The 25,116-nt window shown below is 39.7% G+C and overlaps 1 protein-coding gene across 1 annotated transcript in view; it reads left to right on the forward strand.

Moving 5' to 3' along the window:
• LOC138835718 (tRNA-splicing endonuclease subunit Sen15) overlaps positions 1-7,588 on the forward strand; it is a 47,316-nt gene extending 39,728 nt beyond the window's left edge. Inside the window, exon 4 of the mRNA XM_070034213.1 lies at positions 7,286-7,588. Coding sequence (XP_069890314.1) covers positions 7,286-7,424 — 139 coding nt within the window. The 3' untranslated portion in view covers positions 7,425-7,588. The remainder of the gene's footprint in view (positions 1-7,285) is intronic.
• Positions 7,589-25,116: the final 17,528 nt, after the last annotated feature.

Below are 25,116 nucleotides of genomic sequence, written 5' to 3' on the forward strand. Positions count from 1 at the left end.
ATCTTCCATGGACAGATGGGGCTGTCTTCCTTACTTCAGCTGTGCTTATTTAAGTCAGCGTACCACTGACTGATTTATTAACATGTTACTTCTTAACAAATATTAAATAAATACTAGTTCTTAAACAAATGTTTAAACTGTAATATCCTCAGGAAAATGCTAGAAATCTTTTGATAAAGGAGCACAGAATCTTTTTTTCAAGAATCAAACCAAACCAACCTAGACCTGATCGGAAGCTGCCCCCAAAATGTTGAGGTGTCCTTTGACTTGAGTCTTTTAAGATTAATAGATTGTAGGTGGGAAATCTATAGAACTAGACTGAAAGGCCAGTCGTCTGATAGAGATGCTAGGATTCTCTTGATCTCTTCTTCTGCCCAGTTCATCTCCCACCAGTCTGAACTTGCTCTTGGTCCTTATCATCTTCAGGGTTCTGAGACTGGGTTTAAGCTCAGACCAGTAGCCCCGATATAGGGAGAGTTTGATTCTTTCCTATACATAATGAAATACTGGCTTCTCTATTTCTACCAGCTTACTTCCTGAAGGCCCTGTGTCTTTCCAAACCCAGAGCCATGTGTTCTTTTTGTCTTGGTGCCCTTCTTTGTGCATTCTTCCTCTTGTCTGCAACCAGTGAATAAAACAATAAACCCATTTGTTTGAGGAGGAAATAGTAAACTCTAGCTTGCAGGGTCACAGGGCTTTTTTTTTTTTGTAATATCATGGTCTATTAGGAAGATCTACAAGTAAGCAGAATATGAAAGCAAGTCACACAACAAATGTGAGAGTCTTAAAAAATTAACTCCAAATGGGTAAAAGTTGTTTGTGTAAGACAGAATCCTTGAAACTACTACAGGAAACCATAGGCATCTTTTCATGTGTTTAATATCTATACAAATATATGATATATAGCTATATATTCATATACTATATATATGTTTCATACATATTTGGTGAAGTATCTGTTCACTTCTATTGGACCCTTTTATTTATTTTATTTTTTCTTCATTTTTTTATTGTGAAAATACCATACAGAGGAGTTACAATTACATGGGCAAGATAATGAGTACATTTCTTATCAAGCATTGTTGCCTCCTCTTTGTTTTCCCTTCCCGTCCCTTCCCATACTCCCCCCACCACCCTCCACCCAATCCTCCCCCCACCCCACCAAAGTTGTAAAGTTCGTTTTTCGACATAACGACTTGTACATCTCCTTGTTGCAATGGGTATTTGAACCCTTTTAAATTGGCTGTTTTATTCAAGGTATCTGTTCTGGATGCAACTTCCTTATCAGATAAAATGTTTTATAAATCTTTTCTCCCAACTGTGTACTGCCTATCCATTTCCTAATGATGCTTTTTAGCAAAACAACATTTTTAATTTTCAAAAAGTTTAATTTATCCATTATTTTATGGGTATTATAACTAAGAATCCATTTCCAAATCCAGTGTCACCAAGTTTTGTCCTCTCTTTGATTCTCCATTTTTTATTTATAATTTCACTTCTACATAAAGTCTCTGATCCATTTTGTCCTGATTTTCATGTTTATGGTGAAATTAGTGTCTACATTATTTGTACTTTTCATTATTTTTACACATGAATATCCAATTGTTTTGTGAGATTTGTTGGAAAGACTGCAATAGCTTTCTCTCATTTGTCTAAAATTAATTGATGGTAAATGTAAGGCTTTATTTCTGAATTCCAAGTTTTCCTCCTTTGATCTATGCCAATCAGTGTTTTGGTAACTCAAATTTATAGTAACCTTGAAAAGGGGCAGTATACATCTTTGATTTATTATTTTTCAAAACTGTTTCAGTGATTCTAGTTTGTTTTGTTTTGGGATATATGTGCGTGCATGCGTGTGTGTGTGTGTGTGTGTGTGTGTGTGTGTGTGTGTGTGTGTGTGCGCGCACATGCCTGTACTTAAACTCAGGGCCTGTAGTTTCTTTGCTCAAAGCTAGTAGTTTACCACTTAAACCACAGATCTACTTCTGACTTTTGGGTGGTTAATTGGAGATAAGAGTTTTATAAACTTTTCTTCCTGGGTTGGTTTTGACTGGTAACCTTCAGATTTCTTTTTCCTGAGTAGCTAGGGTGACAAGAGTGAGCTACAAAGGTGTTTTTCTCCCCTTGGGTTGGTTCTTTTTAAATTTCAACTACTTTAGAACAGGCTTTTCAGTTTCTGTAAAAATACTTTCATTTCACCCATTATCAAGAATACAAACCAATAACAGATCCTGGAATGCACAGTTGGTGGGAATGTAAACTTGTTCACCCACTCTGGAAAATAGTATGGAGGTTCCTGTAAAAAAACTAAACATAAGAGCTTCTAACTGATCTAACAATTCCACTCTTGGGCATTTATCTTAAAGTTTATACACCAGGACTCAGTAAAGCCCTCTGCACAACCATGTTCACTGCAGGACTATTCACCACAGTCAATATATAAAATCAGTCCAAATGCCCCTCAGTAGATGAATGGATCAAGAATATGTGGTCTATATCTGTATCTAATCTATGTAGTAAAATTCCATTGTGTGTGTGTATATGCACACATGCTTTAGAAAGAATGACATTATATCATTTTTATTCATGCTTTAGAGAGAATGATATTACATCATTTGCAAAGAAATGGAAGAACCTTGAAAAAACGTGGTAAGAAAAGTGAGTCAGACTCAGAGAGACAAAGGAGACATATTTTCTGTCATATATGTAACTTAAAATTTAGTTATAAATATATAGGTGAACATTATGGGGTGGTATCCAAGTGCACATAAGCATATTAATGGAAATATGGTAGATTTGGGGGAGAATTCAAACATTACTCCTTTGAAAGGCTAGCTCACAGTCTAACAAAATAAACACCAGGAAATAGGTACTGGAAAGTGGTGGTGATGGGGGAGTTAGAGAGAGTGGGGTAGACAAATGAAGAGAGGGAGGGGGAAAGTGCAGCCATAAAATGCAATGTGTATCCTACAAAATGAAGAAAATGGAGGGAAGGGCTGGGGTTGTAGAGGGATGGGTGAGAGAGTTGAAAGGGGTGATATTGAACAAGATACATTGTATTCATAAACTTCTTTGTTGAATGTCAAATCATTTGTACAACTACTTAAAAACAATTAAAAAATTAAAGACACTTTTTACCAGGCACCTTAAGGGGATAAGATCAAATGCATAAATCTTTCTAGGGGGAACTGTTATCTTAATAGCATTTTTCATCTCCATCATGAAAATGAAATACATCGCCATTTATCTAACTACATTTTATAGTTTTCCTTGTTATAAATCCTATATTGGACTTCTATTTCTTTTTTGATACTATTGTAAATGGAATTACTAATTTCATTTTGGTATTGTTCCTGATAGTATCTAGAAATATCATTGACTTTTGTACATTGACCTTCTAGTCTTCAACCTTGCCAATTTGTTAATAAGATTTTTATATAGGGATTCTTAGGAATTTCTACATACAAAATTGTAGTGGTTAAAAATGAAGACAGAAGCCGGGCGCTGGTGGCTCACGCCTGTAATCCTAGCTACTCAGGAGGCTGAGTTCTGAGGAGCATGGTTCTAAGCCAGCCCAGGCAGGAAAGTCCATGTGACTCTTATCTCCAATAAACCACTAGAAAACCGAAAGTGGCACTGTGGTTCAAGAGGTAGAGCGCTCGCCTTGAGCTAAAGAGCTGAGGAATAGCACCCAAGCCCAGAGTTCAAGCCCCACGACCGACAAAAATAAAAATAAAAATAAAATAAAGGCAGATTAACTTATTCCATTCTAATTGATATCTTTATTTTTATCTTCTGGCTTTATTTAATTAGAACTTTGGTTCAGTGTTGCATTAAAGGAGTAAGAATGGGTGTCTTTTTCTGTTCCAGACAGAAAATATGTTGAATGTTTCATCATTAAGTATGAAGTTAGCCATGGATTGCTTGTAGCTTCCCTTTATCATCTGAAAGAAGTTCCCTTATATTCCTAGTGTGTTTAAGTCTAGTCAGAGCTAGGTGCCTGTCTCACACCTATAATTCTAGGTGTTTGAGAAATTGGGATTGGAAGATTGTGTTTGAGGCTCCCGTGGGCAAAAACTTCACAAGACCTCCAGCTCAACTAAGAAAAAGATGGGTGTATTGGCACATACCTGTTATCCCAGCTACTGGGGAGTGTGTAAATAGAAAGATCAAGACCAGCCTGAGCAAAAAAAAAAAAAAGGCACTTTACCTAAAATTTAACAAAAGCAAGGCTCAACCAGTAGAGTGCTTACTTAGCATGCACAAGGCTCTGAGTTCAGACCGCAGTCCCCCCAAGGGGGAAAAAAAAGCTTGTATTACATTAATTAATTTTGAACACAAAACCTACATTAAGTTCCCCTTGGTGATGGCATGTAACTCTTCATGGTCATGGACTCAGCTATCAACATTTTAATCTACATTTAGGAGGGGTATCAGCCTAGTTTTTCTTTCCTTGGAGTGTTTGTGATTTTTTTTTTTTGTATTAGGGCCTTAGTAGGTTCAGAGACTATGTGTGGAAGTTCCTTTTATCCTTTTCTGAAATGGAAGAATTGGAAGTATTTCCTTTTAAGTATTTGTTAGAATTCACTATTCTCATTTGGACCTGGCCTTTTTTTGTGGGAAGATTTTTTAATTAACAGTTTAGTTTCTTTAGTTTAAATCTATTTGAAGCTTCTAGTTCTTGGAGTTAGTTTAGATAATTTGTGTCTTTCTGGAAATTTTGTTTATTCCATGTTAAGTCATGTATTATTGGTACAAAGTTATCCATTGTTTTTAATACTTTAATTTTAAAGTTGTTAATGATTATCCTTTCTTGATTTTGGTAGTTGTATCTTCTTGTTGCATATTTTGGTTAGTCAAGCTAAAGATTTGTCTGATTTTTTTTGTCTGTTTTGCTGATTTTTTTTTTAAGAATCAACTTTTGGTGCTGGGAAGGTGGCTCAGTAGTAGAGTGCTTGCCTTGCATGTATGAGGCCCTGGGTTCAATTCCTCAGCACCACATAAGCAGAAAAGGCCGGAAGTGGTGCTGTGGCTCAAGTGGTTAAGTTCTAGCCTTAAGCTGAAGAATGGAGGGACAGTGCCCAGGCCCCGAGTTCAGGCCCCACGAACAACCAAAAAAAAAAGAGAAAGAATCAACCTTAGATTCATTTATTTTTTCTTGTGTTTTTCTATTATCTGTTTCATTGTCTTTGACTCTAATCTTTGTAATTTCCTTTCCTTTTCTGGCTTTGAATTTAGTCAGCTCCTCTGTGCTGCTTTCTTATGACAGCTGTTTAGGTACTGATTAGTATCTTTCTTGTATTAATGTACACGTGTATAACTAAGCATTTCCCTCGAATCACTGCTATAGCTGCATTCAATAATTTTCATTTTTGTTCAGTTCAAATATTCAAAACAATTTCATTCATGTGTCTTATTTAGCAAATGGGTTATTTGGAAGTGTTTTGCTTAATTTGCCAGTATTTGGTGATTTCCAAGAAACTTCCTTCTGTTGTTGACTTTTCATTTAAGTGCATTGTGTTTGGAGAACATATTTTTCATTGCTTCAAACCTTTCAAGTTTATGGAAGCTTATTTTTGTGGCCTAGCATATGGTGTGCTCTGGAGAATGTTTCATGTGCTTGAAAAGAATGTCTGTTCTGCTGCCCCTGGTGGAATGTTTCTAAACACCACTAAACTCAGGTGTTATTTAGGCCTTAAGTTTCCTATCTCACTGCGGATTGGTTATTGAGAATGGGATATTACTGTGTGAAGCTGTCCTAATGAGCCCTATGGTGCCTCGCTCAGGCGATTGCAATCACTGGGCATTTCTTATCCACTCCTCTGCTTTTTTGTTTCTCCACAACATGTTTGTCTTTGAGTTATCTCTCTTGAATTTTTTAATCATTAAAGTGGCAGATTCTTGAGAATGAGAGATAGGTGTAGGTCATTGTTCTTGATGTTTATCCACACTACTGAGGCTGTTCCTTTGCAAGGGAAAGGAATTGTCTGGTATCAGGTCCCCTTATGGGTTAATTACTAAAAGAAAGAGCAAGAAAAGGCTAAAACTTAAGAGCAATAAAGATAGGTTTTCCCCTATGTGTGTACCTTCCTTTCCTGAGCCAGTGGGAGGCAGCCATAGGCAGCTGATTGACAATAGTTCTAGCTCCCAGACCAAAACCATTCTGTCCTAGTGTGACTGACACTATTTACTCAGATCCGTGTCTTGATGTAGCCTTTGAAAGGATTAATGTCTTTGGTCATCATACAACATCTTAAGAAATAAATCCCAGCATGTACTTATTAACGGGAAGTTGACATATGATGGCAAGGTATTTTACATGTAACTGGCATGTCAAAAGATTTTATTTAAAAATTTATATACTTAATTCAAAGAGGGATACTTTTCTTTTGCTCATAAAACGTTTAAGTTTTTAAACTTTTCTCAAAGGGCTTGTATAACCAATGGGAGCCTAGGGAAGAAGTTAGAAAAAAACCAATTGGGAGCTACGTAGAAATATGTAATGATGGGTTGTATTTCCTAGAGAGTTGAGAAGTTGAAAGGGTCCAAGAGAAAACACTAAGGAACAGTAATGTTGAATGGCTGAGAATGGATGATGAGCTTAAAACAGAGAAGGACCAGGACCATCTAGGAGGTAGGAGGAAAGCTGGGAAGAAGATACATCCAGGAAGGCATGTGATACCTCTTTGAAAGCATGTGATTGTACTGGCTTTGGAGAGTCTAACTCCTTGTAAATTACCTGCCATTTCATAATGAGTTCTCATTAGCTTAACAATCCTGAAATTGTTCTTAGCACTAGATAAATAGTTCTCAGCCTGGGCTGCTTAGACTCATAATCAGGGAGACTTTGTGTAAATAGTACTCTATGTTGTCATCAAAATTATTTCACCCTAATCTTTGTACAAACCCTTCCCCAAGTTGACACACCCCACTGGTGATGCTGTTACTCACCCATGACTTGTTGGCTGGTAGTAATTGGGACATACCATGCTGGTACAAGATACCAAGGGTTTTTTTATTGTAAAAATGCTATACAGAAGGGTTACAGTTAACATGAGCAAGGTAATGAGTACATTTCCTATTGAGCATTGTTGCCTCCTCCTTTGTATGCCCGGGTTTTTACAGATAAAGTGGAATGACTATTGCACTTTTCCTGGTGATGCAGTTATTTTACATTTTGTGTTTGATATTTGTGGCAATAAATTACCAATGATAGTTTTACTTGAGTTCCTTAGTCACAGTAACAAATTTATTTGTAAGAGTATATTTTCTTTGGTTTATTCAGTCACTCATTCATCCACCGAGGATCTATTAAGTGTGGAAAGAATACCAGATCAGACACTACAAGATGTGAAGACAAAGTACTCAAGTGCTGGTGTGCATCAAAACCACTCAACAAACCTGTTAATAATATACATTCCTGAAGACTACCTCTGATATTCTAGTGGTATGGGAAGATTCCAGGAATCTATACTGTATAACCATCTCTCCCTGTGATTTTTATGCACAGCAAAATTTCAGATCTATTGGTCTATGTAAAAAAACACTGAAAAATCTAAATGTAATAAAGTGTAAAATGTATCAGAAATATACACAGTATATTAAATTTTCTTAGATTTGTGTCTACCCATAGCAGAAGATTGTACACTTAACAGTATTACAGAAATTTTCAACCACAGTGGAGTTTTAGTTCAGATTTTAATACCCTAACAATATGATTTACTTCTATTAATATTGTAGAAAATTTTAATGCCTTTAAAATACACATAAAGGTAAGAGAATGCTGTAAACATACAAATATTATTATATCAATGGCTATAACTTTCTCTAGTAGAAATGAGGAAAGTATCTGATGGCTTCTACTTAAAACTCTGGGGAGCTATTCCATGTCATTCCAGATCTGTTTTTGCTTTTGTGTACTGAGCTCTTTTGCAATCTGTTGAGAAAATAGGTTCAAACAGCATTGGAGAAGTATTTATAGCAGTTTTCTGCTAAAATTCCAGCAATTATACAGAGTGCAGAAGCTCTGAGTCTTGCATTGAGAGAAACAAGGTTTTAAAGGAATAATTGGTATTTTTTTCTATTTACAAGCAGACTTAGGCTATGAGGGACAGATCATCACTTGGTTCATGGTGGGGGAGCTGTGATATTCTCTGATTTTAAAGCTTAAGTGGCAAGAGATACAGTTTTGAGGCAAGCATTAGCAAGTCAAATACAAAAACTAGGTAAAAACAGAAAGGGGCAGGGGTTGAAAAAGTCCTATAATTTCTCTAAACAACCTCTTTAGAATGTCTCTTGAATTAGCACTTCAAAAAATAGAGATGAGACCAAATGAATGGAGTACAAGATCCAGAAATAAGCTCAAATATCCAGCCATCTGATTTTTGGAGAAAAGATGGCTTCTTCAACAATTCATATTGAAGAACTGGATATCCAAACGTGCACAACTGAAACTGGACCCATGTTTAAAGCAGCACGATGTACAATAGCCAAACAATGGAATCAGCCTGGAATCATGGTTTAAAATGTGTGCTGTTTGGGGATACTATTCATTCATAAAGGAGAATGAAATAATGTTTGCAAGAAAATGGATGGAACTGGAAATCATCGATGTTAAGTGAAATAAGCCAGACTGAAAAAGATAAATATATTAAGTTCTCTCTTATATATGGCATCTATACCTTAAAAAGAAAGAATGACATGAATGTAAAATAAGCTACTCTTGGGATGGGGAATCAGCAGGTAGGAAAGGTGAATATGACTGAAGTACATCTTACGCATCAAATAGAAGTTGGATATTAAAATCCTTCAAAGTAGTTTTTAAAAGGTCAGAGCAGAAGAAGAATGAGTATAAAATAAGCCATTAAATTGTTTTAAAAAGGAAAGAGAGGGAGAATAAAAATTAAAAGTGCAAGCTTGATCAAAAACCCTAACTATACAGATTCTTTCATTACGATATTTCCATATCTGCATATATACTACCTAGTGAGTGAGCAAGTGAGAAAGAGAGAAGCATTGTCAAAGAGAACCATGACATGATTACCCAAATTCCTATTTCATTTTCCTCCCTGAGCATACAGTAAAGCTATACATCCTACCCTCACTTGCATTACATTTAGTGATGGGTACCATGTTTAAGCTTGAGATATGCCATCTCCCTACTGTGATTTTCTCATGTGCCTTCTAAGCCACCTTATTATTGGCAGGGCCTCTGTGGATCAGAAATAACCTATCCCACATCTCCCCATCCCAGTGTTAACAGACTTTGCTCAAGAGAAAAATAATTTTGTTCTGCAGTATTGAGGTATGTTTGTACAGCAGTTAGTTTGCCCTAACAAATACAAGATGTAAGGACATGGGGAAATTTGTACAATGAAGACCATATAGTGGTCTGTTATTTCTGGAGCATGAGCCTAGATGATTCATCTGACTGCAGATGTTGCCTTTACCACAATCCCCTACTGAGGAAATTGTCTAAAAAGGTTCCTCTGATTGCAGTGGGCAGAATTTAAGTTGTCAGGAGTATTCTAGTTCTTGGTAACAACTCACAAGTGAACATTTAATTAGCCTTCCATACCTGGTCCTAGCACCACACAGAGCATGAACACTCAGGAATCCTAACACAAAGAATTGAAGGAACAAAATGGGACAGAAAGAAACCAGAAGCTCAGAGGAGCAGCAGAACACAGGACCTCCTCTGGTCCTTCATTCCACTCGCCACAGACTGGCAGGCTCCATCGTAAAAGTTTTAGGAGAAATCCTCTAGGTGTCTTAAATATTTTACATATGGAAGTCAGTAAATTTCATACTATTTAACATCCTCCATTCTTACTGTTATAACAGGACAGGGCTAGCTTTCTTTCTTAATCTTTTTTATTGTTATTATAAACGTAAGGTGCAGAGGGGTTACAGTTACACAGTCAGGTAATGAGTACATTTCTTTTTTTAATACAATTTTTTTATTGTAAAGGTGATGTACAGGGGGGTTACAGTTACACAGTCAGGTATTGAGTACATTTCTTTTTGAACAGTGTCATCCCTCCCTCATTTTCTCCCAGATTTTTTCCTTATGACTCACCTCCTCCCCCAAGTTGTATAGTTCATTTTCAACATAGTGTCTAGTGAGTATCACTGCTCAATTAGTTCACCCTTTGTCTCACCATTTCTGTGATTCCCCTTCCCCTCCCCAAAGCAGATAAAGAAACATACAGGACAAAAAGTACAGAAAAAAAAACAATGAAAAGGAAAAAACAGGGGAAAAAAACTGCAAAAATAAAATAAGGGGGGAAAAAAGAACAAAAAAGATGCACAAAAATTAAAAAAAAACTCTTGTTTCTATTTCTTGGAGTTCACTTTGATAAGCATCATTTTGTATGATCTTATGTGCATAGCTACCTTTCTTTTTTCTTTTCGGGTCCAGTAATGGGGCCTGAACTCTGGGCCTGGGCGCTGTTCCTCAGCTCTTCAGCTCAAGGCTAGCGCTCTACCACTTGAGCCACAGTGCCACTTCCTGCTTTTTTCTTTTTATGTGGTGCTGAGGAATCGAACCCAGGGCTTCAGACATGCAAGGCAAGCACTCTACCACTGAGCCACCTTCCCATCCCCAGCTACCTTTCTTTTTAAGGTTAGGCTCCTAAAATGTCCCCCACCCATGGAAAGCCATATCTTCCACCCCCAACACCAACACTTCTTGGACCGCTTCCCCTGGGTAATTATGGTGCTGCTTTTTCCGGGCACAATCTCGATACACAGAGAAATTAAAAGGTTGCCATTGAACTTTATTTTAAATTTTATCTTTGTAAGTCTTAACACCTTCAATCTCTCGCTTCTTCCTAATCTAAAATAAAATAGCTACCATCTCTGCAAGTGTTGTTGTATGTGAGAGTCTGTGCATTTACCAACATCATATTATTTCATCTTCATACTAAATAGATACCATTATTATCTCCATTCTTCAGAGGCACCAAGTTTATACTGCTGGGAAGAGACAAAAGCGTGGCCCAGATCTTGGCACTGACCCCTCCTCCCTTACCTCAAACCACTGTGCTCTCCTGCCTCCACATCCATCCATCAGGCTTCCTCATGTAGATCTCTTGGGAGAATAGGTCATCCTTCTGAAGGACTGGTGAATTAGAATTCAGGCCATCATACCACCATATATACCCCAGTTTTCCATCCCAGTTCCTGTAGAATTTGGGAACCTCTCACATGGTACTGCTGTGCCTCTAGAGGTACCTTCCCCCGCTGAGTCTTAGCAACTGAGTCTTAGAAATGGTCAGATCCTGGGGCCATTGTCACAGTCTTCCCGAAAGGAGAAGCTAGAAGAGAAGCTTGTTGGCTCTGGCACATTCCTAACGAGCAGTAGAGGATCTGCTCCATGGGGCCAATCTGTCACCACATCTATATTTAGCACCATCTGCCAGGAATATTTCCAACTGCCTATTTTAGTACACACCATTCCGGGCAAATGCGACTGCTCCACCACTAGCGGTTCATAGGAAACCAAGGGCATGAAGTGGACTTTCTGACTTTTGTGTTGTGCTGTGACGTGGCCCTTCAGTCAACCTTGAAAGGAGATGTGGGAAATTATGGAGACATATTTTTAGAATGCCACTCCCTGGACCCATTCATAGTTTGGTGGCTTGAAATTCATCTGAAGGTGGCAATGGCAGAGAAGCCAGAGGTGGCTCTTATGCAGATGGAAGGAAAGCAAGATAAAAGGTACAAGGCATCCCCAAGGCAAAATGATGAGCATGTTCATGCCGCAGCTCCTCAACTCTGTGTCTGTAATCGCGACAGACTTTTGCAGCTTCAACCTCCCCTCCTCCCCTGAGTATAACCTTCTTGATCTTTCTCAATAAGAAAATGAGAGCTCCCTTGACTGAGGACCTACCTCCCTTGTGCCAGTATATGGTGCTTACTTCTGTAGACATCACTCATTTCTTCATACAACATCCTCTTGAGGGAAGTTCTATGTTACCTCCACTTTCACATAAAAAGAGAGTCAAAGAGGTTCAGAAACTTGCCTGAGGACATGTTGCTTACAAGTGGAAGATGAGACTCAGGCTCTGTGAAGTCAGATCTCATGATCCTATCTGTCATTTTTGTATTGACCAATTCTATAACATTACTAATCCAGTCTCCCTTTTTTCTTTCTCCAGCTACAGACGCTGTGATTGTTTTTGCATGCATTTTGATCTCCAGCCTATTTTCCAGACTGTTTAACTTCATTTGAGGAGTTCTGATCACAGGCTTGTTATCCAGACACTATTAATGGTGCTAGCTCCCTAAATAGGCTTTATAGATTGTCTCAGCAATAGTATTATGAGGGATTGTGGGGTTGCTTCTGTCCATAAGTAAGATGTAGAAAGGTACAGAACCAGACTTTAAAAATGGCAGGGACCATTCAGAAAGGGATAGGCCACCAAGTTGAGACTAGGTTAAAAAAACTAATCATGGAGAGAGGCTCATTGAGCCAGCCATGTTGAGTAGCTTTTTAATTTTAAAAATAGCTAGTGTTGTAAGGTGAATTATTACAGAAGTCACTTTTGGAAGATGGAATATTGCAGTCTTTATTATACAGTTAGTAGGCCACAGACAGTTGTTACAAAGGCCCGAAGCCCCCAAATACACACAATACACCTAGGAAACAGGCTAAAGAGGAAAGAAAGAACAAAAACAATATGAACAAGCCAATTCAGCTCCAATGAAGAGCTGAACTGGGACACCAAGATGACGGGAGATGAGCCAGGAGACAGGACACAGGACACAACCACAGAGACACACTATACATGGCATCAGCGCCCAGTGCTGCTCTGAGGCTAAATAGGGTCAGTGCAGGGGGCATGCCCATGGGGAATTCCTAGCCCCAGACACTGGACTGACAGATTCAGTGCCTGCTCCTGCCTCCAGGGACCTGGCCACACCCATCACTTGGGAGGCTGAGGTGTTTTCTTCCCTCAGCAAGAAGACAAGAAGACAAGATGCCAGACCCTACCATTCACCATGTGGCCAATATGGCACTGGACAAATCTGACCTCCTTACTTCACTAGGAGAGTGCAATGACTCAATCCTGTAATCCTGGCAATCTACTTGGGAGGTAGATATATCAGGTGACAGAGGTTGGAGGCCAGCCTGAGCAAAAAGTTCACAAGAACTTCATCTCAACTAAGGGCTGTCATCCTAGCTACGTGGGGAAGCACAAATGGAGGACCACAGTCCAAACCGGCCTGGGAATAAAAAAGCAAGACCCAATCTCAAATAAAAAATAACCAACATAAAAGGGTCTGGTAGTATGGTTCAAGTGGCAGGGCACCTGCCTTTTAAGTGCAAGGCCCTTAGTTTAAAACTCAAGTATCACACACACAAGTAGACATATATGTATCTGTATACATATATGTGGGTTTCCGCACAACATGGGAGCTGTAATCCCAGGAGAAGATACTGAAGAGAATGAAGCAATATAGTAATGCCTCTTAGGATCTAAACTTGGTAGTCACTGAGTGTCATATCTTAGTCCTAGACCAATACAAGCACAAGAGGAGAAAACATAGGTACACTTATCTAAGAAGATGTATTGGCATCCATGTGTAAGAAGGACGTGTTATGTGAGAGTTCCATTGTACTGACCATCTTTGAAAAATCTAATCTATCATACTAGTCACATTGGACTAGGGGAAGAATTTAAATTTGGAAGAAATTGGAATGGCAAGGCAGTCAATGTCTGCATGCTGGAGAGATGGCAGGGAGAATCAGGAGCTCTTTCATATATTCAGCAAGTGTTCATTCTGTATTTACCATATGCTTGAAGCCAGGGACACAGCAGTGGACAAGCGACAGGTCCCAGCATTGGTGTAGGGCACTATCTACCATGCAGAAAATGAGCAGGTGCTCAATTAAGCACAGGAGCTCCATATTGAGTAAGAAGACCACAATAACAGGAGCAGCATGTTACAAAGTGCTCAGAAAGAACTCTGTAATGGGGACACTTGTGCATAGGCCTGCATGAATGGAGGGAAGGAGTGAGGGATGCAAGCATCAGGCAGAAGGGCATTCAGAGCTGAGGGACACACTTGTTCTGTTCAAATGACAACAGAAATAGCAGTGTGTCTGGAGTGGAAGAATCAAATTGGAAAGGGCTGGAAGTGAGAAGTGATCAGTAGTTCATACTGATCTCAGGCAGAATCCATTTCAAGACTTTGCCTTTGTTGGTATTTGTTTTCTTAGCTTTTAGAAAGAAAATGAGCCCATCCTCCTTAAAAGGTACTCATTATTAATATAGACTTCCTGTTTTCTACATGCAAATGACCATGCCTCTTTGTGGGGCATGAATACAAATTTCAGAAATATCTCTGACATGAATGTAGAAGCATCTGGCCACCCTCAGGGTACCTTCCCACCATTTAAACAGCCAATCTGGTCTTTGTCAGGGCATCTTTCTCTTCAGAAGGTAACTATGACAACGGGGTTGGAGGCTGTGGGTCCTCAGCAGTCTCTATTTGCATACAACACGTGATGTGGTCCGGACACAGAATCATGAATCAGTGCCACATCAGCTTTTCCCTTTGTAGTGAATAAATTCTCTGTTTCTTGATCCAATTCATGCTTTATTATTTGTTTTGTTTTTACTATGATTCTTTTACATGAAGATTGGCAATCCTTTTATCTTCTGTAGCAGCATTTCTGGACTCATTTGATCAGAACTCCTGTATCAGTTTTCTATTGCTGCTGCAACAAATTGCCACTAACATATCTAAATAAATAGCACAAATAAGGTAAGCTTCGTTCTATAGGTCAGAAGTTGGACACAGATCTCCCTGAGTTAACACTGAGGTATCAGCAGGGCTGTTATTTCCCACCTCAGGCTTCAGGGGAGGTCATTCAGGTTAGTATAGCATGCAAGTGCAGTTTCTTGCAGTTGTGGGCCTGAAATTTCCATTTCCACCCAGCTTCCAGAAACGGCCTCCCTTCCTTAGCTTGTGACTCCTTCCTGTATTACCAGACCCAGTTGTGTATGTGTGTATGTTGGTGTGTGTGTGTAGGTCAAATTCCTCTTACATTTTTAATCTCCCTTCTCCTTCTCATTCTCCTTTTCCTTTTCCACCTCCTCCTCCTCCTTTTCCTCCTCTTTCTCTTCTTTCCTTCTTCTTTCCTAAGGAGTGTCTCCATTCCTTAGTTTGTATTCCTGTCTATATCATCAAACCTAGGAGGGGTTGTCAAATTCCTCTTACATTTTTAATGTCTCTGTTTTTTTTGTTTTTATTAAATATATTTTTATTGTAAAAATTGTAAAAAAAAAAAAAAGCGGTTACAGTTACATGAGTAGGTTAATGAGTACATTTCCTATCAAGCACCATTACCTCCTCCTTTGTTTTTCCCCTACCATCCCTTCCCTCCCTACCTCCCCAGCTCTTCCCGCCCCACCCCCCCACCTGAAATTCGTTTTCAACATAGTGTCTTGTACATCTCACTGTTACAGTGGGTAAACCTGTATCCTTGTTTCCGCATTTTGTTGTATCTCTTCCCCTCCCCAAAGTATAAAAATGTATATATAAGATGCAGGACACCGGAATCAGATACAGTGATATATATGCCCGTGGTTATACCATGGGGGAAGAATATACAAAAGGAACAAAAGAATCACACAGTACATTACAAGTACATTAAAAACAATAGCAAGAAAGAAAAGAAAAACCACTTGTGTCCTTGTCTTGGGGTTCATTTCACTTCACATCATCTTTTTTAGGGGGAGGGGGGCCGGTTGTAGGGCCTGAACTCTGGGCCTGGGTGCTGTCCCTCAGCTCTTCAGCTCAAGGCTAGCACTCTACCACTTGAGCCACAGAGCCACTTCCAGCTTATTTTTTTCCAGCTTATGTGGTGCTGAGGAATTGAACCCAGGGCCTCATGCATGCAAGGCAAGCATTCTACCACTGAGCCACCTTCCCAGCCCTTAACATCATCTTATATGATCATATGTACATAGCTTTTGACCTTTTGTGCTTGTCCTAGACATGTACTAGTTATTGCAAATAAGGGAAACAATGGGACCTATCTTTCTTTGGGCCTGGCTTACTTCACTTAGTATATTTTTTAGAATTCCATTGTGTGTGTTTATATATATATATATATATATATATATATATATATATATATATGTATATATAACATTTTCTTGATCCATTCATCTACTGAGGGGCATCTGGGTTGGATCCATATCTTAGCTATGGTGAATAATGCTGTGATAAACATAGTTGTGCTGGTAGCTTTAGTATGGTCTTGTTTGTCATCATTTGGGTAAATGCCCAAAAGTGAGATTGCTGGGTAATAGGGGAGCTCTATGTGGAGTCTTTTGAGGAACCCTCATATTGCTTTCCAAAGTGGTTGAGCAAGTTTACACTCCTACCAACAATGCAGTAGGGTTCCCTTCTGGCCACATCCTTTCCAGTATTTGTTGTTATTAGATTTCTTGATTATAGCCATTGTAACTGGAGTGAGGTGGAATCTCAATGTTGTCTTGATTTGCATTTCTTTTATGGCTAAAGAAGGTGAGCATTTCTTCACGTGTCTAATGGCCATTTTTATTTTCTCTTCAGAGAAGTCTCTCTTTAAGTCTTTAGCCCACTTATTTACCGTGCAGTTGTTTCTTTGAGGATTTGTTGTTGGGGGGTTTTAATTTTTTGAGGTCTAAGTATATTTTAGATATGAGACCCTTGTTTCCGTCTCCTCTTCCTCCTCCTCCTCCTCTTCCTCCATCCCCACTCTTTCCTAAAGATTTATATAATTAGACTGCTCCTCTTACAATCAAGGACATTTCTCTTCTCAAGGTCCTTAACCTTGGTCATTTCTACAAAGTTCCTTTCATGTGAGTGACATAATCACCATTTCCAGGGAGTGTAAGGAAAAGATGTGTTATTCTGTGTATTAGTCCTACTCATTCCTCATACCAGAAAACTTAAGAGTTTGATGCGATGCAATTTGGGAAGTTCTGCTTCAGATGTATTGAGAAAGAAATTCTTTAATGACAATGACAACAGCCAAAGAACTAGGTGAGTAGGAAGCCAGGGTGAAGTTGAATTCATTCATGTGACTGGAGTGAGGATGCAGAAGAATAAGGTTAAAGCCTGACTAGATTTCACCTTCTTGTTTACCAGAAGTGTGATTAGGCAGGTTTTCTGATTAGATTGATTGGATTTCTGCCTGTAAGTCCTGAGAAGTTTGGGGGAGACACAGGCTACTTCTCATAAACTTCTTCTAAATGTCCATGTTAATCTGTATGGGTGAACCCTACGTTTGAACTTCTAAGTAGTAGATTCATTTGGTGTCCAACTCCATCCCTATCTGGGGGCTGGTGCATCTATCCTACGGGATTATAAACTCATCATTCATAGTTTCCCTCTTTTATGTGAATTATCCCTGAGTTGACATTAGCTGGAGGTAGTCCCCCAAAACATCTCTAGCTCCTAATATACCACCACTACCACTGCCATTACAGAAAGTCTTTGATATAAATTTTGCTCTAAATTCTTCTATGGATCAAATCTGGATGTTTTGGAGACTATATCCTTATCCTACTCATTCACTTCCTTTTCCTTCTTCTATCCTTACAAGTGTTACCTGAATAAATCAGTAAGTCACGTCTTCTCACTAAAGAACCAACCAATGCCTCCCCAAGTCCCTAATTCTACAGTCCTAGTTTTGTGAAGAGCCAGACCTGTACTCATACTGGTATGATCACCCCAGGATGAGATTGCTCCCAAACAGAAGCAATCAACTGTGGGAACTAGTTGTCCTCTAAGGCAGTAAGGACTTTTTCAGACCATCTTGCAGAAGCAGATCTGAGATAATGACCAACCACCGCACACTTGGACCAGCCCCAGTTCTTTTCCTATTTAAACCTAAAGCTCATGTTAGTTCTCCAAAGCTGGTTGGATATGCTTGCTTTCCATCTTCCCAACCTATCTGTGCTGATTCAAATCCTTTCTCGCTTTTCTCTTATTACGTCTATTTGCTTCATTAGGGAGAAAGGCTGGATCTCTCACACAGAGGGTGCTGGTTTCACATTAATAGTTGCCATATGGTGAATCTCAGCCTACAGAATAAGAAAATAGAGAAAAGGTACAGGAGGTAAGCTCTGAGAATGAGGAAGCTGGGCTGGAGAATGCTGGAAAAAAGAGCATTTGTTCTCAATAACACATGTGCCTTTTCACCCTTCCAAGGTCTTCTGGGATAGCCTCACTTCTGGCATGTTCCCAGAAAACTAATGCCAAGGTCTTTCTGCAGAAAAGTAGTTTTTCCAGTCAGGCCATCCTTCTTCTACACCAAAAGGGATCCCAGTATTCTTCCTCTTCCTTTTCTTTCTTCTTTTTTAAAGACCTTTTTATTAGCATACATTAGCTGTAAAAAGGGGGATTCCTTGTGACATTTCCATATATGCATATAATGTAACCCCATCAACCTCACTCTCCATTTTACCCTCTCATTCTCTCTCTCCTTTTAAAAACCATTGCAGCAGGTTTCATTGTTCTATTTTCATGTATGCATGTAATTTAGACCATATTCACTGTAATGCACTCTCTCTATTCACCCTCCCCCTCCTACCCACCCCCTCCCAACAGTGCCTGTCTTTCTTTCCTTTTTTTGTGCATGTATTAATTGTGCCAAGGGAGTTTCACTATGGTATTTCATATGCCAGCATCCTTCTTCTAAGCTAGAATATCTACTCTCTCTGTATTAGGTTGACTATTAATTTCTACATAAATCAAAAACAACAATCTTGTTTTATTATAGCATCCAACTGACTATAAGTTTTTCTAAAATATAATATTGTTATTATTAAGGTGTTATACAGAGGGATTACCATTTCATAAGTCAGGTAATGTGTGCATTTCTCTTTTGGACGATGTCACCCTTCCTTTGCTTTCCCCCAGTTTCCCCTTCCTGTCTCTGCCAACAAGTTGTGTGGTTCATTTTCTGCATAATGTATATTGAATAGCATGACTGCATGGGTCCACCCTTCCTTCCTCCATTTCTGCTCTCCTCTTTACCTCCCCCAAAAGAAAACACAACCCTTAACCCCCCCCCACCACCAACAACAACAAAAATCCCCATGTTTCCATTTCTTGTAATTAGTTTTCATAAATCGTACTTTAAATGTTCAGAGAAGTTACACTTTGTGTTCTTCCTCTAAGCTTCTTACCTTTAGTCTGACTGTGTGTGTGTGTGTGTGTGTGTGTGTGTGTGTGTGTGTGTGTGTGCCTAGAGTTCTGTATAAATTAGCATGTCCAGTTATAATTTAGGTCTAGCTTCCACATATGAGAGAAGGCATTCACCATTTGTCTCTCTGAGCTTGGTTTATCTCTCTTAGCATAACTCGTTGTAGGTGCATCCATTTCACATCTCCTATTTTTTAAAGTTTAATAGACCATTAGGTTAGATGTCAAGTTTTTAAATCAATATTATTTAAATTTGTACAGTATAAAACAAAGCACTAACTTATTTTTGTTTAGTGCCTTTGTGAGACTAATAAATTCATGATCTAAATATCAAGAGTCATAAAGTTGGTAAAATGAAAGGTAATAACATTAATGAAACATGACACAATGTTATTTTGCTAGAATGAAATGGCTATTTATACACTATGGTACTGACTATCTAAGCCTGAGGTCTTTGAAATAAGTCCATTCATATTACCTTGTTGCTGGGGCAAACATCTCTCCGCTTTTAGCTTTTCTCTATTCTAACTACTTCAAAACCTTTCTTTGAATAAAATGTTCCGTGCTGGTTTTTAGAATTCAGCTGGTGTAAACACATTTATATGTCAAGTCTATCTCTCTTTCTCTCTATTCATTAGGCTGATATATAAAGTAGGTTTACTTAGCATTCATGTAACTGCAAATAAACATAGAGGTGGATTTCTGTGGTCCTAGCTGATAAATTGGATATTCAGATAATTAGGATATATGAGCCCATAAAAATGTAGATACTATTTTTATATATGTACAGTATGCATGCTTAGGCATACACACATTTGAGTATATGTGAGATCTAATTAAAATGGCAGAGTCCCTATGAGATGAGAGACATGAACTCTTGAGGAACACTACTTCTAGCACCTCCAGTTTGCAATGCTGACTGTCTACAGCTGTATTTCTCCTGCCATCTCATGCATTTTGTCATGCCTAGCAGGACATAAAGTAAATTTATTTCCATGCTCCACTTGGACATCCAGCCATCATGCATAGTTGGCCATCTATTGTTACAGTAGCCAATCAATATTCCCAGTACATGGAGATCCCTCCCCAGGTCCTCATTAGTCCAAGTACTATGGAGTTCATATTATCTCCAAGATATCACCTAAGTTACAGTACTTTCTATTGAGCAGTTCAAATACATATACCTCTTTAAGTTAAATTTTATAAGTGGGCTTTTTGTTGTCCCGACTTCCCATTTGTTCTTTTGTGGCAGACTCCTTTGGGTATGTGCTTTCTAGCACATACACAGTTTTTACCCATTTTCTCATTTTATTATGATCCATTCTTCCCTTTTCTAACTGACCCCCTTTACCTGATCCTAATCGGGCTTTCTAATGCATGTACTTTGTAACACTAATAAGTCCTTATGCATGCAAACTACTGGTAATTTTCCATTCAGGTTAAATGCATTGCCTTGAAAATGGACAGCACTGATTTTATTTCTAACAACCGGAACTCTAATATTAATACTATTGCCAATAAATACTATTAATGAATAGGATTATTAATACTATTAATAGTATTATTAATTCTTTTAGAAAACAGGAGCTTTTAGACTCCAGGCCCATACTACAGTAGTTCCACATGTCAAGACTGGCTACTCATCCCTACATGCCAAGCAGAGACATAATGAAGAACAGAGAAAGATTTATTACATGGCAGCCACAAGAAGACAAATCTTCATTCCATCTTCAGCTGCTTCTCAGAGTATAGACATTTGAGGTTACAAAGGGAGAGTGGGCAAGAAGGTAAGCATAGTAAATAGTCCTAAGTCACAGATGTATTCAGAGGTAGCCAGAGGTGGTCTGACAGTCAGTCCATTGTCTCAGAATTGTTTAGGTGGGACTTTGTTACATTATGAGTGACAATCCAGCTCCTGCTGAATTCCAAGAAAGCTACAAAGAGTCTGCAAGAGAGAATGACTCTGAACAAAGGAGATAAGTACAAAATAGACAAATTTGGTCTGCCTCGCCTTTATCTTGCTCCCAGGTAATTCATGGTCCCAGCAAAAGTAGCTTTGAAACACCTCTTAACCATTATTCTTTGCATTTAAAGAGTAGTCTAGAGATCAAGTAGACTAAGAGACTTGCCTAAGAGTACAGCGATGTCTCAGGTGAGGCTTAGACTCAGATCTGGTTGACCTTATATTCCACATTTTTGCTTCTTGGTTCCCCAGCTATCGAAAAGTCCTTGACACATGGTAAGTGCTCAATAGATTTCCTTAAAATCACTACCAGAAGAGTAGACTATTTCCATTTCACCAGAATGCCTCCACTCATAATCTTTTGGAGATAATCTTGCCTATAGACAGTGAGAACAGAAGAGTGGAGACTAAGGGTTAACTCACCTCATACTCGTATATATATATATATTCATTTGAGCCAACTTGAACTGTTCCTATAGTCCAATTTTCAAGGCCAAGTGAGCATGAGAAATGAAACCTGGAGGAAGACTGTATTTCTGATGACAGGAGTCACTGGCTAGCCTTAATCACTGAATGGGAAGCTTTGGTCAGGGTGTCTTGAGGCCTACTGCCAGCCCTGCTAAGTAATGCTGAGTAGAACATGTGATCAGTGAGCAGCAAAATCACTGAGTCAGGCCACGTTCAGAAGCATTAAAGCAAGTAGTGTCAATGAAATAGAAAAAGCAGAAAGCTTCTCAGTAGACAGGGTACCCAGTAATGAGAGTATTGAGAGCTGGGCTTAGTAAAAATGACAGAAGAACTCTTCTCTGACCCTTGGTATGGGGTGTTTGGTGAGTTGTCTGTAAAAGCTCTTGAATTCATAGAAGAAGCTGCCCACTGGATTGAGGATGGCTGGGACCTTGGGATCTTATGTAATTGAAGGCCTCATATTCTTCCTGCCAAGACTCTCTTCCAGTCAGACAGAGCAGACCTGGGGCTCCAAAGTTCATTTAGGGGGACATTCTTCCCCTCTTTCCTGTCTTTGATTTTTGCTCTCCCAAAATCACCAGGCTCTTGTTTTCCCCTCATTCAATCCAGTCATATTTCTTTCCTTTCAGTGTTTACAGAATCCTGTCCAGCAAGTGCAAGGCCAGCCTGTTATTGGCATGCAGGGGCCTCTGACCAGCAGATGGCTTGGCTGGCCTGTGTTCTCTCCTCGGACACTTCCTGGGCCAGATGACAGGTTCAGGTGAGATGTCATCCGTGCCTACTCAATGTCCGTTCTATTGCAGGGTATTCTCACTTGGAATGACTAGCTCTTTGCACAAGCTGGAGACATCTTTCAGTAATCTCCTGTGATGGAGACCAGGTACTCAGTGGTTATCAGCAATGCCACGGCAAGGCCCAAGACCGTGGCTAGGAAGCTACGATTTACTTGCATCCCAGTGAGGAAATTGAAGAATAGGAGGGCTCAGTTCTGGTCTGTTTCCATGTACTTTTCACTTGCACCAACTAAGGGGTTGAGCTTCTCTTCCCTACCTCACTGCTCAGACAGAAACTTCTTCCCTCCCTTCCCCCAACTGCTGATTCATTAAGATGCTAATGAGCTTGTACTGAGGGAAAGACTGCTTCTTCCTTCTTCAGCATGCTGCCCTTGAAGACACATTCTTCATTATTCATCTCAGGGTTTCTAGGGTGCTTTTCATATCATGTGATATTATACAATTAGAAATTTATTTTATACCCTCTGAAGTTATCTCCCAAAGATCAACCTAGACACCATAACAAAGTTTTTGCCAAATGCCATGCCCTGCATGTTAAATCTGAAAATTCACTGATATGCACGCCAGGCCTACAATATCATCGTGGTAAATATTGCCAGTTCTGTTAGCGGATGGTTTGGGTTTGTTTTAAGGGGAAAGTTCTCTGTTCCAGGCACAGGGAGGACCTTGTTCACCCCTTACTGAAGTCACAGCCCCAGGACCTTCCAAGCTTTTCTCCCAAACACATGGTCTCAGCTGTCAGTCACGACTGTCAGTCCCAGGGGCAGCTGGTCCCCTGTTCCAGGTTCCTCTCCCCAGCACCCTGCGTGGAGAATGAAGCTGGCTTCTTTGGAAACTGAAGGAAAAAAAAATCCTGTCCCTTCTTTGCCATCCCCCAACTGGATGGGCCTGCTCCCTCTCCATGGTCACTATCCCTTTCCAAACTAGTGAGTCATTTCCTCTCCAGAACTTTCTCATTAAAACCTTCCTGTTTGCTTTAGCTCTGGAGCATCTCTTTTAGCACAGGTTTCCTTCCAGTCCCCACCAAATTGTAATGAATGGCCTAGCACCTTCCAGCAACCCCTCCCATCGCCGTTTCCTTTCCACTCTCATCTCTGGGCTTGAGCTCCTCAACTTTTATCCGAAAGTATGCACATCTGTACAAAGCCTTGGAAGTTTTTACAGCTGTGAAGGAATGGGGTTCCACTCCTCTCCTACAAGGAATTATTTGCAGAATACACTGGGAAGAGAAGTACCTGGAATTATTCATCAGAGGGAAAAATCTGATCAACAGCTTGTCCCAAGCGATCTGGCACAAATTGAGTAGAGGATGTTCACCCTTGATTAATGTGTTCTGAGCTGCTCCACCCTGAGCAGCTGCTGGGTCCCTGAGAAGGTGGCTGTGGGCTCCTTGAAGCCCTGGCTTGGAAGAGAAAGAGAGAGAGAGAGAGAGAGCGTACATCTGACACTTGATGACCCAGTGACAGGTTCCTGGACTGTCATTAGCACCAAGACAGGCTACCATAGGTCAGAAAAGGCCAGAAGTCAGTGGGTCTATGATTCAGGCAAAGAGGCAAAGAGAAGAGAGCACAGGAAGAGAAAAATAAATGGTCAGACTCAACATCTCACCTTCATTCTTCCATCAGGATTTATGTTTTTGGAAGAAGTCTTTCTTTGCAGGCACACAGAGAATTATATGTCTGTCTCACTGCAGGCACAGGCCCCAAACCTCCCAGCCACATCTCTAAATAGATTATTGATCAGATGGAATGACCTGGGCTGTCTTGAGAAATATAGAATTTTTTTTGTCCTGAGGATATCAAGTAAAATGCTCATTGAAGCTGAAGTTCAAGCAGTTTGTGGCAGCAAGCTCATCCACTGACTCAAAACCTCGCATAGTCCATTCATGTCAGCACATCGCTTCTATGATGGTCCCTTGGGAACTATCTCTTGGGCAATAGGTGAGCCTTCAAATCCCATCGTATTGCCAGGCTATTCTCCACAGGACCTGATGGTTCCTAAAAGATCATTGTTTGGGAAAACAAGGGATGTTCAAGAGACAGAAAGTCTAGCACGGCACACAGCAAATGTTGGGTTCAGTTTTCCCACCATGCTGCTCAACTTCCCCTCAAGACATACTGGTTTTAACAAATCTCAAATTTTCCCTCTATAGCTTCAAATACGCACATTCACTTTCACCTTGCTTTGGGGACACCATTTGCTTTTGGGTGACAGGTGTTAAAAATGAAAGTCAGGAAAACATTCCATGGTCCCATTGCCCCCAAAAGCAAGGTTTTTGTTTTTTAAATGATGGAGCTATTTGTTTAAAAAAAAAAAAAGGACAACCAAGGAACCAAGGATGGTGAAACTCCCAGGGATCATCAGTGAAGGGACAGGAGGAAAGACTAGTTCTAGAGGCATGGATAGTGCTGGAGACCAGCTTCAGACCTGCAAGAGGTATTGCCCAATGTGTGGGCATTCACAGTGTGCTATTCACAGAGGCAGGCAGTCTTAACCCAAACCCAAGAACCAGCAGGACATACGAATGAAATGAAAATTTTCTGATCACTTTGTTTCCTATTTCCTGCTTGTAAAGCACAATCACAGGACAGGGGAGGTAAGTCAACAGACATTGGAGACAACATGCCTTAGTAATGACAAGCTTTGCTGCTGGTGTTTGCCGACACTGAAAACAAACAG

This window comes from Dipodomys merriami, unplaced genomic scaffold (assembly GCF_024711535.1).
Source record: "Dipodomys merriami isolate MVZ:Mamm:240054 unplaced genomic scaffold, mDipMer1.0.p SCAF_24, whole genome shotgun sequence".
Taxonomy (NCBI): domain Eukaryota; kingdom Metazoa; phylum Chordata; class Mammalia; order Rodentia; family Heteromyidae; genus Dipodomys; species Dipodomys merriami.